The following is a 15,999-nucleotide window of genomic DNA, read 5'->3' on the forward strand; positions in this document are numbered from 1 at the left end:
ATAAGCCGAGGACTCCCTGTGCTCTCCTGGCCGTGCAAGGAAACGAATCGGTGGCCACTTTAGAATTGCAGGAAATTGGGGGGGGGGGATCGATTCTGCTTGCATTTGCTGCATTCCTCCAAAAGCCATTTCACCTGCTTACTCAGTTGACCCATTTCTGGATCTGCGGAGTGGCCCTAAATGCACAAGCCACGAAGCCCACCCACCCACCCCTCTCATCCCGGTTTCTGCCAGCCCAGCTTCCCACGCCATGCGGAACGCCCCTTCTGGGTCACAGCGCCCTGAGTAAAAAGGTTTTGGAGGAGCGGAGCCTTGGCAGTGGGTGGGTGGGTGGGTGGGTGGGGGGAGCCAGAGAGGACTGATATCTTTCTCCCCCCCCCCCCACATGCCCGCCTGCCGGGAGATGCTTGTCTTCCTCACCCACCAGGCAGAAGGGATGCGGGTGCTTGTGGCAGGGTTGCTATGGCGACGGCACCAACCAGCCTCATCGTCTGGAGATGCTGAAGAGTCAGCTGAGGATGAGCAGAAGAGAACCGAGAAGATGGGGAGAAGGGAAGGGAATGGGGGGGGGGAGGTTAATTTCTGCCCCCCCCCCTGCCTGGATTCTATCTTCCTTGGCAAGCAACCTTCGCTCTGGAAAGGCTGCAGACGCCAACCAGACCCCTTCTCCTCCTTAAGCAAGAAAGGCTAAGATTCTAGTCCACATGAGGCCGGAGGGATGGGTGGGATGCCATTCTCCAGCAAGAGAGGATTTCTCCCGCCTGCTGCTCTGGAGGGCGAGGCCTTCTGGGCGCTGCCACCCAGCCCTGGGTTCAAGGGGTTGCCAAAGACAAGGCTGAGCCGTCCAGTGGGTGCCGCGTTCAAATGAGCCACCCTGGGAAGGCATGGCAGGGATGCTGGGAGCATGTGCAGAGGGCCTTTCTCCTGACCAGGGTGAAGCCAAAGTTGTTTTTTCCCCCTGGGGTTCTAAGGGCAGGATGATTATTTTTCTATCTCTCCGTGGCACTGGGGCAGTTGAAGGTGCTTGGACCTCAATTCCCAGAATTCCCCAGTCCTCTGTCTGGAGGACTCTGGGAATGGAAGTCCAAGCAGCTGAAAGTTGCCAAGGTTGAGAAATTCTGCTGTATCCTCTCTCTCCTCCCCACTTCCTTCCTTCCTTCCTTCCTTCCTTCCTTCCTTCCTTCCTTCCTTCCTTCCTTCCTTTCCTTCCTCTGTCTTCCCCCTCTCATCCTCCTTCCCTTCCTCTCTCTCTCCTCCCTCTTTCTCTCTCTCTCTCTCTCTTTCTTTCTTTTTCTTTCTTTGTCTCCCCCCTTTCTCTCCCCCCTCTTTCCCTTCCTCTCTCTCTCCTCCTCCTTCCCTTTCTTTCTTTCCTTTCTTTCTTTCTTTCTTTTCTTCTTTCTTTCTTTGACTCCCCCCTCCCTCCCTCTCTCCTCCTCCTTCCCTTTCTATCTTTCTTTCTTTCTTTCTTTCTTCTTTCTCTCCCTCCCCCCTCTCTCCCTTCCTCTCTCTCCTCCCCCTTCCTTCCTTCCTTCTTCTTTCTTTCTTTCTTTCTTTCTTTCTTTCTTTCTCTTCTTTCTCTCCCTCCTCCCTCTCTCCCTCCCTCCCTTCCTCTCTCTCCTCCCCCTTCCTTCCTTCCTTCCTTCCTTCCTTCCTTCCTTCTTTCTTTCTTTCTTCCTTTCTCTCCCTCCCCCCTCTCTCCCTCCCTCCCTTCCTCTCTCTCCTCCCCCTTCCTTCCTTCCTTCCTTCCTTCTTTCTTTTTCTTTCTTTCTTTCTTTCTTTCTTTCTTTCTTTCTTTCTTTCTTTGTCTTCCCCTTCCCTCCCTCCCCCTCCCTCTCATCTCCCTCTTCTTTCTTTCCTTCCTTCCTTCCTTCCTTCCTTCCTTCCTTCCTCCTTCCTTCCTTCCTTCCTTCCTTCTTTCTTTCTTTCTTTCTTTCTTTGTCTTCCCTTTCCCTCCCTCCCCCTCCCTCTCATCTCCCTCTTCTTTCTTTCTTTCCTTCCTTCCTTCCTTCCTTCCTTCCTTCCTTCCTTCCTTCTTTCTTTGTCTTCCCCTTCCCTCCCTCCCTCTCATGTCCCTCTTCTTTCCTTCCTTCCTTCCTTCCTTCCTTCCTTCCTTCCTTCCTTCCTTCCTTCCTTCCTTCCTTCCTTCCTTCCTTCCTTCTTTTTTTTCTTTTCGTCTCCCCCCTCCCTCTATCTGGTGTTTTTTCTTCATAGAAATGGAAACGCACAGATTCACCCACTCCCATATAACATAAATATCCGTACAGAATGAAGGGACCCCAAAACTACCAGTGCCTCCTTCAACATGTGGGGAGCCTCCAAGCCCCTCTCGGCCGAAGGGATCAACCTTTGCTGCCTCTGCACTCTTCTTTTCCTGAAAAAAAGGAGGCAAAGATTTGCTTGCCGGCAGTTCTAAAAAAAAACCCAGAAGGATTTCTGCTCCCTCTGGCCTTGCAGAAACTCCCTCCCTGGCCCCATCCTGCAGGTAGACTGCCCTGAACCACCCTGCTCTCCCTGGTCGGAAGAAAAAGGCTCCATTTCAGCCTCTCCTTTGTGCCTGCTTGGCTTCCGTCGTTCTCCTTCCCCGACCGGCTGTCTGGCAACGCTCTGATCTCTTCCAGACGCTGCCCCAAGAATTTCCTTCCTCCCCCCCCCATGGTTAATTTTAGCCCCCCTGCAGCCCCCTTATCGCAGCTGGCAGAAGGGGAGCCAGAAGGGGCTGCTACAGAGGCACACGCTGTGCGCACACATGCCTGAGCCGAAGGCAGCCACATGACATCAGGTCAAAGGAACTGAGCTTCATCTGGCTTCCATCAGGCTCCCATGCAGCCCTTGTGCAAAAGAACTCCACACACACACACAAACACAGACAGGAAGACCCACACTCGCACTCAGCTGCCTTCCTCTGTGTTGGAGGCACAGAGATCACCCAGGATCTCTGGAAGAGACAAGCAAGGATTTAGCCCCCGGGGGCGTCAAAAATCTCCCCTTCTATGGGTACTACTAGTCCTCGACTTACGACCAAGTTACTGATCCAAGTTACAACAGCATTGGAAAAAAGGGACCTCTGACCGTCACAATTCACAATTGCTGCATTCCTGTGGCCACGTGATCAAAATTTAGACCCTTGGCTTGTTATTTATGACAGCTGTAAGGGTCCCAGTGCCCAGCAAAAAAAAATCTAACAAATGCAGACATATAAGGTGGCGCAGTGGTTAAATGCAGCACTGCAGGCTACTTCAGCTGACTGCAGTTCTGGCTGTTCAAATCCCACCAGGCTCAAGGTTGACTCAGCCTTCCATCCTTCCGAGGTGGGTGAAATGAGGACCCGGATTGTTGTTGGGGGCGATATGCTGACTCTGTAAACCGCTTAGAGAGGGCTGAAAGCTCTATGAAGCGGTATATAAGTCTAACTATTGCTATTGCTATTGCACTCGTGGTTCTTCTGACCCCTATTTAGAATTATTTCTCATCACTAGAAAATCCAGAACTGGAAGGGAAAAGCAGAAGAAAGCATTTGGAAGCCCTATGAAGCGGTATATAAGTCTAACTATTGCTATTGCTATAATTAAGTGTGCAATGGAGACTCAACTTCTGCATTTGTGACCACTGTGTTTGTTAATCTTAGCAACTTTGTGAGATATGTGGACTTCAACTCCCAGAATTCCCCAGCCAGCAGGACTCTATTAACTCCAACAGGACTGCCTGGGGAATTCTGGGAGTTGAAGTCCACACAGATTTTTTTAAGGCAGTGGTTCTCAACCTTCCCAATGCCGCGACCCTTTAATACAGTTCCTCATGTCGTGGTGACCCCCAACTATAAAATTGGTGTCTCGGTTCCTAAGACCATCGAAAATATGTGTTTTCCTAAAAAATATGTGTTTTCCGATGGTCTTAGGACTTAGGAGACCCTTTGTTCGACCCCCAAAGCCCCCCCCCCCCGACCCACAGGTTGAGAACCACTGTTTGAAGTCAACACAGTTGAGAAAGACCGCATTAACCAGGTGATAAGAATCAGGCCAGCCACATATTTATATGAGCTCAGAAATTCCCTTTTGCTCACTCAGGTCTAGCAAGTTGCCTGATCTCCAAATTTGGTAGCGGGATCGAATTTCAGAGGCTGGGAGGAATTTTCCAAGAATATTTGTTAGTAATAGATGCCTTCCGTGGGGTGATTGTCTTGCCTGCTCTGCCCTCCTGTGGCCAACATTGGCACTGCACCCAAGGTGGTTTCCACCCTCCCTCTAAATCAGTGTTTCTCAACCTTGGGAATTTGAAGATGTCCGGACTTCAACTCCCAGAATTCCCCAGCAGTGGTTAGGACAGTGTTTCTCAACCTTGGCAACTTGAAGATGTCCGGACTTCAACTCCCAGAATTCCCCAGCAGTGGTTAGGACAGTGTTTCTCAACCTTGGCCACTTGAAGATGTCCGGACTTCAACTCCCAGAATCCCCCAGCCAGCATTCGCTGGCTGGGGAATTCTGGGAGTTGAAGTCCGGACATCTTCAAGTGGCCAAGGTTGAGAAACACTGCTCTAAACGATGCTAAAAAATCTAACATTGCTGGCAGATTTTTACAAAATTCTCCAGAATTTTATTCCGAACCATCTTGTCAACCTGTGAGACCCAGAGCTAATTTTCACCCCCCTGATTTTTGTCTTTTTTTTTAAAGAAAAAAAAACATAACGTAGAGAAACATTATCTCTTGGGATTGGTACCCTAAGCCCGGGATGGCAAACCTACATTCCCATGCGAAGCCATGTTGCCTGGCATACACGGCCTTGCCTGTCTGTCTTCTGGGTTTCTGGCATGCACGCACATGGGACGATCAGCTGTTCGTGCACACGGCACTGCTGAAAACCAGCCTGCGCATGGGCGCCGGGCAGCTGATGGTTGGGCGTGCAGTGCACGCGCACCAGAACCCAGAAGTTCAGCTTTTCCGGAGCACCACGACCCTGACAAGCACGCATGTGCGACGTTTCTGCGCAACCTTTTTGGCACTCAATGCCGAAAAGATTCACCATCACTGCCCTATACCTTGCTACGAAACTCGGTTAGTTCTAACCTGGCCAAAGGCGTGGGATGCTGAGACCTTGTACATGGACCTCGGTCATAAAGCCCCTGTCCAGGACTCTTAATGCGGTGTTTCTCAAAGTTAGCAACTTGAAGACGTCTGGACTTCATTTCCCATAATCCCCCAGCTAGCCAGGAAGTTGAAATCCTCCCATCTTAACTGTTTACTAGGACGCTGGCTGAGGAATTCTGGGAGTTGAAGTCCTCCCGTCTTAAATGTTTACTAGGACGCTGGCTGGGGAATTCTGGGAGTTGAAGTCCTCCCGTCTTAAATGTTTACTAGGACGCTGGCTGGGGAATTCTGGGAGTTGAAGTCCTCGCATCTTAAATGTTTACTAGGACGCTGGCTGAGGAATTCTGGGAGTTGAAGTCCTCGCATCTTAAATGTTTACTAGGACGCTGGCTGGGGAATTCTGGGAGTTGAAGTCCTCCCGTATTAAATGTTTACTAGCACGCTGGCTGGGGAATTCTGGGAGTTGAAGTCCTCCAATCTTAAATGTTTACTAGGACGCTGGTTGGGGAATTCTGGGAGTTGAAGTCCTCCCATCTTAACTGTTTACTAGGACGCTGGCTGGGGAATTCTGGGAGTTGAAGTCTGGACATCTTAAATGTTTACTAGGACGCTGGCTGGGGAATTCTGGGAGTTGAAGTCCTCCCGTCTTAAATGTTTACTAGGACGCTGGCTGGGGAATTCTGGGAGTTGAAGTCCGGACATCTTAAATGTTTACTAGGATGCTGGCTGGGGAATTCTGGGAGTTAAAGTCCTCCCGTCTTAAATGTTTACTAGGATGCTGGCTGGGGAATTCTGGGAGTTGAAGTCCGCCCGTCTTAAATGTTTACTAGGACGCTGGCTGAGGAATTCTGGGAGTTGAAGTCCTCCAGTCTTAAATGTTTACTAGGACGCTGGCTGGGGAATTCTGGGAGTTGAAGTCCGCCCGTCTTAAATGTTTACTAGGACGCTGGCTGGGGAATTCTGGGAGTTGAAGTCCGCCCGTCTTAAATGTTTACTAGGACGCTGGCTGAGGAATTCTGGGAGTTGAAGTCCTCCAATCTTAAATGTTTACTAGGACGCTGGCTGGGGAATTCTGGGAGTTGAAGTCCTCCCGTCTTAAATGTTTACTAGGACGCTGGCTGGGGAATTCTGGGAGTTGAAGTCCTCGCCTCTTAAATGTTTACTAGGACGCTGGCTGGGGAATTCTGGGAGTTGAAGTCCTCCCGTCTTAAATGTTTACTAGGACGCTGGCTGGGGAATTCTGGGAGTTGAAGTCCTCCCGTCCTTAAATGTTTACTAGCACGGTGGCTGGGGAATTCTGGGAGTTGAAGTCCACTCCTCTTCAAGTTGCTAATCCTGAAACCCTGGATCTTGGACATCTCCAAATGCTTCCATAAAGCAGGCCTCCAACCTTAGATCTTCTGGCCCAGCCTCCCCTCTGCATATAAAACAGCTTCTCCTAGCCGGGGGGCGGGGGGGGGGAGCAGCCACTGGCAGCCGCAAGTCCCTTTCTTCTGCTCTTTGTCTGCCAAACCCCAGCAGGGACCTTCCACCAGCTGCTCACACCACCCAGAGACCCAGCACTCCCTCCCTGAAGCTGCAACAGGTAGGAACTCTCCGTGATTTCTTATTCTTTGAACCCGGAGCCACTGGATTTTTGGAGGGAGGGGGGAAATGGAGAAAGAAGAAGTCTCCCACTTGGGCATTGTGTGTTTTCGGGGTGGGTGGGTAGCTGGCATTTGGTACCCCAGATTCTGGAGAAATGGGAGGATGAAACAAACAACTCTTGCACCCCCAGAAAAACCGCCTTCTTCTAAAGCCAGGATTTGGGGTGGGAGGAGGGAAGGGGTTTGGAGACCCCCCTCTTGATCAAAACCAAGATTTCAATTGCTTCTTTGCACCTGTGTTTTGATGGACAGGTGTCGGGACTCACCTAGGTCTGGTAGCATCTTTTCTGGCTAACCGATTTGATCCAGAGGCATCAAAACAGATGCTTTTTCTGAAGAGTTCCTTTATTCAGTGGTGACATCCCACCTTAAAATACAAACTAGGGGAATGATAAAATAAAATAAAAACTCACCAAAAAGAAACATCAAAGACAAGGGACCTCTAGTTTCTTTTCAAGACAGAGGTATTAGCCATCCATCCAGCTCTTTCTAAGTTTGAAGAAACAACACCGATAAATACTCAGCGCCCACCTGCTAAAAAAACCACTTTTCACTTTTTCTTCTCTCGATTCCATCTAAAAGGTAGCAAGAGACCAAAAGCCTTATATTAAATAAGGTGCAATATGTCTTTAAGTCAAGTCCAGTCGGATTTTTTAAAACCCTGAGTCCAAAGATGGCTTTGAATGAAAGGTTATTATTCATTTTTTTAAAAAGCTACCTGAATTTTGATTTCGGGCTGCTGCGAACCAACCTGTTTTTTCTGCATCTTTGCAAACTTTTTATTTTTTTTTTATTTTTTATTTTTATTGTTTTTTATTAGTAAAAGAAAAATACAACAGCCAATATATTGCAAAAGACAATACAACATCCACCACTGTTTTGCTTTACATTTAACTACATTTCGAGACATTTCCATAATAACAAAATCGTTATAGACATCAAAAGTTAGGCTTCTTCTTCCCTCCCTCCCTCTTTCCTTCCCTCGTTTCTTCTCTCCCACTCCCCTTGCTTCCCTCCCTCCTTCTCTCCTTCCCTCCTTCCTTCCCCCCTTCCTTTTCTCCTTTTCTCCTTCCCTTCCCCCTCCCTTTCCTCTCTCCTTCCCCCCTTCCTTCTCTCATACATTCCCTCCTTCCTTCCCTCCTTCCCTCCTTCCTTTCTTTCTTTTCTCTTAGATTCCCTCCTTTCTTCCCTCCTTCCTTCCTTCCTTTCTTCTCTCCTTCTCTCCTTCCTTCCCTCCCTCCTTCCCTCCTTCCTTTCTTTCTTTGCAAACTTTTTAATGTTTCACTTGATTTGCATCCTCACACATTAAAGGTTCCGAAGATCAGAAATTCCCATTTTCCCCTGCCTATAGGAGAAAGTTACCTACAGCTAACAGTGAGAGCCAAGATGGAATATTCGGAATATTAGCAGTTTAGGAAGCACTAATGTTTCATGCGCTGCCTCCTGAAATACTATATTGGCAGTCCTTCAGCATCTCAGAGGAAATGTGGACTTAATCGCTGTAGAAGTACCAGATGCTTTTCTGCTGCAATTAAAAATCAATTTAATTTGAAACTTCTAAAACCAGCAAGCTTTTGTTTACTTTTGTTTATCAACGTCCAGAGTTGCGGTCTCTGAATACGATATAAATACAATTATAGTCTTTTTGGGAAAGCAAATTTGAACGTTTAACTCAGTGTTTCTCAACCTTGGCCACTTGAAGATGTCCGGACTTCAACTCCCAGAATTCCCCAGCAGTGGTTAGGACAGTGTTTCTCAACCTTGGCCACTTGAAGATGTCCGGACTTCAACTCCCAGAATTCCCCAGCCAGCATTCGCTGGCTGGGGAATTCTGGGAGTTGAAGTCCGGACATCTTCAAGTGGCCAAGGTTGAGAAACACTGGTTTAACTAGGTCCTTGTTGAAAAGTAAGTTTGGGTTTCCCTCCTATTTTTAATTAAGGGAAAAAAGGAAGTAGCATAAATGTAAACCACTTGGATCATGGCAGTTTTATTTTTAATCCTTCCCTTTGCATCATAATTTTATTTATTACGAAATGTATATGCCGCCCATCTCACTTAGAGATGACTCCAGGCAGCTTAGAACAAAGGAAGGCAACAGAACAAACGCTTAAAACATTGCAATAATGAATATTGGCGTTAAACATTTCACCGCTTTATTTTAAAAGAACTCGCTTTTAAATATTTTAGCCATCTTTAAGCCCTAATGAAATGCCTCTCGCTTGTGCCAGCCGCCCTAACCTAACCTAAAGCTGTAGGGTGTGTGATCCCTAAATGCTATTTTCTCTGCTCCCGAGGTCCTTTCTTTGTGCAAAGGATCTCCAGGGGTCTCTTTCCTGATATTTATCTGTGCAAAGCAGAGATGAGGGAGCCGTCTTCTCCCTTGGCATCAGGTGCCAAGCCGAGCTGGATTGGGTCCCAGCTGGCAGGGCAGGGCAGCTGAAAGATCTGGCTTCCCTACCAGGAAAGCAGAAAAAAACAGTTAAAAAGCCCTCTGTGTGTGCTCAGAGTCTTCCTTTCTCGGCAACTGGCACCGGGCACCTGGCACTGCAAGCTGGTTTTGCCACCCTTTGATTTTGCCAGCGCTGCCAATTGTATTTCTTCCCAGAATCCCCCAGAAAATGAGTAAAAACAACAGAGCGAACTGCCAGAAACATTCCGGATTCCAAATTTGGGGTTAGTCCCCAGAAATTGGAAAGGGGGAGGGAAAGAGAGGGGCTTGACCCCCCTTGTGGGTTTCGAAAGGACTCTGCGTATTCTCAGAGGCACTGCCCAAAACGAACTCTTAACCGAATAAGAGAACAGAGTTGAAAGGGATCCTGGAGGTCTTCTAGTCCAGTGTTTCTCAACCTTGGCAACTTGAAGATGTCCGGACTTCAACTCCCAGAATTCCCCAGCCAGCATTCGCTGGCTGGGGAATTCTGGGAGTTGAAGTCCGGACATCTTCAAGTTGCCAAGGTTGAGAAACACTGTCCTAACCACTGCTGGGGAATTCTGGGAGTTGAAGTCCGGACATCTTCAAGTTGCCAAGGTTGAGAAACACTGTTCTAGTCTAACCCCCCACTGCTCAAGCAGGAGATCCTATACCATCCTATACCATCCTATACCATTCTGGACAAATAATTGCCCAGTCTGTTTTTAAAAACCTCCAGAAGTTGGACCAGCCACAACTTATGGAGGTTTCATTCCGTTGAATTAATTAGTTAGCATTTCATTAATTAGCAATTAAGGAAGTTTCTCCTTTGTTCTAGGTTTGCTTCTCTCCTGGATTAATTTTCATCTGTTGCTTCTAGTCCTGCCTTCAGGGGCTTTGAAGGATTAGTATTGGGAATATCAAATATTAGACTCTCTCAAATATTGGAAGAGTGCTGTCATGTCCCTCCCTAGTCCTTCTTTTCCTTAAACTCAACGGATTCAATTCCAGAAACTGTTTTAGGCTCCAGTCCCCTAATCCTTTTCCTTGCTCTTCTCTGCACTCTTGCACCCGAAGTGGCGCAGTGGTTAAATGCAGCACTGCAGGCTACTTCAGCTGACTGCGGTTCTGCAGTTCGGCTGTTCAAATCTCACCGGCTCAGGGTTGACTCAGCCTTCCATCCTTCCGAGGTGGGTAAAATGAGGACCCGGATTGTTGTTGGGGGCGATATGCTGACTCTGTAAACCCCTTAGAGAGGGCTGAAAGCCCTATGAAGCGGTATATAAGTCTCACTGCTATTGCTATCTATCTATCTATCTATCTATCTATCTATCTATCTATCATCTATCTATCTATCTAACTCTGTCTGTCTTTCTGTCTATCTATCTATCGGATTGTTGGGGGCGATATGCTGACTCTGTAAACCGCTTAGAGTGGGCTGAAAGCCCTAGGAAGCGGTATATAAGTCTAACTGCTATTTCCAGAGGCTCAAAATCTTTTTTTTTTAATATTGTGGCGACCAAAACTGGATGCAGGATTCCAAGCGTGGCCTCACCAAAGGATTACGAAGCCATATTAACACCTCGCCTCTTATGAGAATAGGAGCCTTTGGCAGGGAGGGGCTGCCTCCAAAGGGCCCCCCCCTTCCTACACGGGCACATCCATCCACCCACCCACCCGAAATCTCTAGCTGTGTCCTAAGCTTTTTTCCCCCCGGCAGTTTCCTTCCATCTGCCGCGCAGGAGGGCTGTGCAATTAGCTGGTGGCTTTGAACCTGGAGACGCAGGCCAGGGAGCAGCGGGTGGGTGGGTGGCATAAGGAGGGAGCTAATTAACAGCATTTGCCCCCCCTGCAAATGGTCGCTCTGCCAGGTTGGGGGTCCGGTGCCCTTTTCCTTTGGAAAGTAGGGCAGGCGTTGAGTCTCCCACTGTCACTCGGTCCCTTCATCCCTTCAGTAGCCTGCCCCCTCCCCTCTCCATCTCATTTTCTCTTTAATTCTGGCAAGAAAGATAGCTGGGCACAGGAAACCAACATGGGTTAATTGGTCTCTAGAAAGAGTGCAGAGAAGAGCCACAGAGAGGATTAGGGGACGGGAGGCTAAAACATACGAGGAACGGTTGCAGGAACTGGGTATGTCTAGTTTAATGGAAAGAAGGACTAGGGGAGACAGGATAGCAGTCTTCCGATATCTCAGGGGTTGCCACAAAGAAGAGGGAGCCAAACTATTCTCCAAGGCACCAGAGGGCAGGACAAGAAGCAATGGGTGGAAACTAATCAAGGAGAGAAGCAGCTTAGAATTGAGGAGAAATTTCCTGACAGTCAGAACAATGAATCAGTGGGACAGAAGTTGCCTCCAGAAGTTGTGAATGCCCCAACACTGGAAGTCTTTAAGAAGATGTTGGATAGCCATTTGTCTGGAACGGTATAAGGTTTCCTGCCTAGGCAGGGGGTTGGACTAGAAGGCCTCCAAGGTCCCTTCCAACTCTGTTATTCTATTCTATTTTATTCTATGGAAGGAAGGAAGGAAGGAAGGAAGGAAGGAAGGAAGGAAGGGAGGGAGGGAGGGAGGGAGGGAGGGAGGAAGGAAGGAAGGAAGGAAGGAAGGAGGGAAGGAGCAAGAGAGGGAGGGATTCTCCAAAGCACCTGAGGGCAGGACAAGAAGCAATGGGTGGAAACTAATCAAGGAGAGAAGCAACTTAGAAGGAAGGAGGAATTTCCTGACAGTGAGAACAATTAACCAGTGGAACAGAAGTTGCCTCCAGAAGTTGTAAACACTGGAAGTCTTTAAGAAGATGTTGGATAGCCATTTGTTTGAAACGGTATAGGGTTTCCTGCCTAGGCAGGGGGTTGGACTAGAAGACCTCCAAGGTCCCTTCCAACTCTGTTATTCTATTCTATTTTATTCTATGGATGGATGGAAGGAAGGAAGGAAGGAAGGAAGGAAGGAAGGAAGGAAGGAAGGAAGGAAGGAGTAAGGGAGGGAGGGATTCTCCAAAGCATCTGAGGGTAGAAGAAGAAGCAATGGGTGGAAACTAATCAAGGAGAGAAGCAACTTAGAACTGAGGAGAAATTTCCTGACAGTTACAACAATTAATCAGTGGAACAGAAGTTGCCTCCAGAAGTTGTGAATGCCCTACACTGGAAGTTTTTAAGAAGATGTTGGATAGCCATTTGTCTGAAGTGGCCCGGGGTTTCCTGCCTAGGCAGGGGGTTGGACTAGAAGACCTCCAAGGTCCCTTCCAATTCTGTTATTCTTTTCTGTCATTTTCTCTTTAATTCTGGCAAGAAAGATGGCTGGGCATAGGAAACCAACATGGGTTAATTAATTGGTCTCTAGAAAGAGCGCAGAGAAGAGCCACAAAGAGGATTAGGGGACTGGAGGATATAAAACATACGATGAACGGTTGCAGGAACTGGATATCTTTAATCACTTGTGTTCCTCTCGGATGGGATTTTCCAAATTGGGGGAGTTTGGTCACTGAGCGGGACTGTTAGACACTGTATAGACCAGTGTTTCTCAACCTTGGCAACTTGAAGATGTCCGGACTTCAACTCTCAGAATTCCCCAGCCAGCGAATGCTGGCTGGGGGATTCTGGGAGTTGAAGTCCGGACATCTTCAAGTTGCCAAGGTTGAGAAACACTGTCCTAACCACTGCTGGGGAATTCTGGGAGTTGAAGTCCGGACATCTTCAAGTTGCCAAGGTTGAGAAACACTGGTATAGACCATGCAGGCTTGTGTGTGTGTGTGTGAGAGAGAGAGAGAGAGAGAGAGAGAAGTGCATTCTGAAAGCCGAGGATTGTGTTGATGATGGCAAATGCAAAAAATGTCTCTTTTGCATGAATATCTTCTCGCCTGGGAAGGGACTCGGCGCTTCCCCATTCGCTCCGAACGCGACAACTGGTTTTTTTTGTCTCCGTGTGCCAACCTGCAAGGTGTGTCCCCCGCGCCCTCCCCCTCCGTGTGTGTGCGTGTGTAGGAGCGGCATGTCCAACAACATGGCCAAGATTGCGGAGGCGCGCAAGACGGTAGAACAGCTGAAACTCGAGGTCAACATCGACCGCATGAAGGTAAGTGTGCGTGTGTGTGTGGGGTGGGGGTGTCTCCTTTGGAGCCAGGAAGTTGGGGCCCGAACATGTGCTGCTCCTGAAGTAAAATGGTGAAGTAGTCTAGCACAGCTGGCTGGGGGATTCTGGGAGTTGAAGTCCGCAGGACTTAAAGTCGCCAAGGTTGAGAAACACTGAGCTCTTCAGATAGCTTATGCTTAAAATCAGTAATAACTTAAACTGTTAAAAATTTGGGTAACAGCAAGAAGCTGAGTTCAATGTAGAGATAATTTTAGACTGTGATTGGCAAAAAGTTATACCATGTATGGTCTCTGGGAAGTCGGGGGGGGGGGAAGGGAGGTGGGGATCTAGGGGGAGGGGGGGGAGGGGGGAAATATAATATGTGTTAAATTCTAAAGCATGATTGCACTTGTATACTGTGGCTTTTTAATGTTAGTGTCAAAACAGAACAAACCGAATATATTGGAAGGTAATAGAAGTATACCGAAGGGAGGAGCTGAGTGAAATAGCAATAGCAGTAGACTTATATACCGCTTCATAGGGCTTTCAGCCCTCTCTAAGCGGTTTACAGAGAGTCAGCATATTGCCCCCAACAATCTGGGTCCTCATTTCACCCACCTCGGAAGGATGGAAGGCTGAGTCAACCCTGAGCCGGTGAGATTTGAACCGCTGAACTGCTGATCTAGCAGTAGCCTGCAGTGCTGCATTTAACCACTGCGCCACCTTGGAAGGAGGGTGGAGAGGAGGAGGAGGGTGGAGAGAGTGAGAGAGAGGAGGAAGAGAAGGAAGGGAGGGAATGGATTAAGAGAGGGAGTGATAGGGTTAGGGTTAGATAGAGGGGGAGGGGAAGTAGGTGTAGAGGGGTATGAGAGAAGGAAGAATGAAAGTTGGAGGGGGATGAAAGAGGGTGAATGGTGGGCTAAGGTGGTATATTGGGTTTGTATTGTAGGGGGCATTTTCTATAAAAGTGAGGGCTGTGTTTATTACCCAATGTTATATGCCTCGGTTATGCACAGTAAACATGTGATTGTATAGAATGAAATGGAAATAAAAAAGACTTGTGGAGGAGAAACACTGAGCGAAAGGCTTCGGGAGCCAAGAAATGCCCACTGAACAGTTGCCCAGGGCTGCTCCTGAAATAATGCGATGCAGTAGTCTAGCGAAAGGCTTCGGGAGCCAAGGGAGTGAGTCCCGAACATCAAATGCTTAATGAACAGACGTCTAGGGCTGCTCCCGAAGTCATGCAGTGCAGTAGTCTAGCTAATGTCTGTCTTCCGCGCTTCCTCCTTCCTCCTCTGGCTCAGGTGTCCAAGGCGGCAGCCGATCTCCTGGCCTACTGCGAAGCTCACGCCAAGGAGGACCCTTTGGTCATGCCCGTCTCCTCGGCCGAGAACCCTTTCCGAGAGAAACGGCTCTTCTGCATTGTGCTGTGAGCCCAGGACGGCCCCCTCCCCAACTGCTTTGGGTAAGAAGAATAATTAATTAATTTAATTTAATTTATTAGATTTATAGCAATAGCAGTTAGACATATACCGCTTCATGGGGCTTTCAGCCCTCTCTAAGCGGTTTACAGAGAGTCAGCATATTGCCCCCAACAATCCGGGTCCTCATTTCACCCACCTCGGAAGGATGGAAGGCTGAGTCAACCCTGAGCCGGTGAGATTTGAACAGCCGAACTGCAGAACTGCAGTCAGCTGAAGTAGCCTGCAGTGCTGCACCCTAACCACTGCGCCACCTCGGGTCTTTTATAGGCTGCCCAATCCCGAAGAAGAAGAAGCCCCTTCCCCAAAATCCTTCGGCCTAGGAACAAAAATTGGGATTTAATAGGGAGGGATGGCATGGAGGCAGTCCTTGACTTACAACCAGCTGTGCTGGCTGGGGGATTCTGGGAGTTGAAGTCCACAGGACTTAAAGTCGCCAAGGTTGAGAAACACTGCTCTAATGCGTCCTGCTTTTTTATTTCCCTGCAATATATATATTTACAAATATAAATATCCGGATTGTTTCTCCCAAGTTGAACAAGAAGCATCGTACAACAACCGGATCAGCCTGGTTTCAACTGGAAAAAAAAAGGAAGCTTCTAGTCCTCATCGTCACCGAGATCCAGTTGCCTGGAAGATTAAAACCGCCCGAAATTTTCTTGACCTGAGTTTATGCTAATAAATGTTTAGTCCTTTCTTCCCACTTCTTTGCTTTTATTTTCATCCAAACAAAATTTGTCAGTAACCCATTAAGCGTCTGTAAAATAATAATAACAATAATAATAATAATAATAATAATAATAATAACAACAACAACAGCAACAATAACCGGCTTACGAATGATGGATTAAATCTCCACTTTGTTCTCTGCTGTGGTGGAATGACTAAATAACCTTCCATTATCGTAAAATCATTACCGCAACTCCAGAGCTCTGGAAATGAAAATTGCCGGAAACGTGTGATGGATTTTTCCCCTCAAAGCCAAAATCCAATTTGCAAACAGCCAGAGAGGAAGAAGACGGCAAGGGAGACGCCAGCTGGGGCAGTGGTGGGTTGCAAGAGGCACACCCCGGTACGGGCGTAACAGGAGCCAGCCCGGAGCACCAGATACCGTCCCCGTACGGTGCTCCGGAGGACCCGCTCGGCCGAGCTCCTTACCGGAGTTTAAAGGCTTCTACGCTTCCGCGCAGGCACATGGTGCGTACAGCACCTGTGCGACGCTCTGCGGAGCAGCTGAAGTGTCGCAGAGCATCGCAGAGGTGCTAAAACGCACGCACGCACTGTGCCCGTCAAAGAGGATGCCGCCGGCTGTA

General features: G+C 48.3%; 1 protein-coding gene across 1 annotated transcript; it reads left to right on the top strand.

The window, feature by feature from the left end:
• Positions 1-13,052: 13,052 nt before the first annotated feature.
• Positions 13,053-14,664, top strand: GNG8 (G protein subunit gamma 8). Its single transcript, XM_087727061.1, has 2 exons — positions 13,053-13,208; positions 14,510-14,664. Exons 1-2 carry the CDS (start codon positions 13,125-13,127, stop codon positions 14,636-14,638), a joined length of 213 nt encoding a protein of 70 aa, XP_087583187.1. The 5' UTR covers positions 13,053-13,124; the 3' UTR covers positions 14,639-14,664.
• The last annotated feature ends 1,335 nt before the right edge of the window (positions 14,665-15,999 follow it).

This window comes from Thamnophis sirtalis, unplaced genomic scaffold (assembly GCF_051295495.1).
Source record: "Thamnophis sirtalis isolate CommonGarterSnake01/CBP01778 unplaced genomic scaffold, rThaSir2_p1.2 scaffold_13, whole genome shotgun sequence".
In the NCBI taxonomy this organism is placed as follows: Eukaryota; Metazoa; Chordata; class Lepidosauria; order Squamata; family Natricidae; genus Thamnophis; species Thamnophis sirtalis.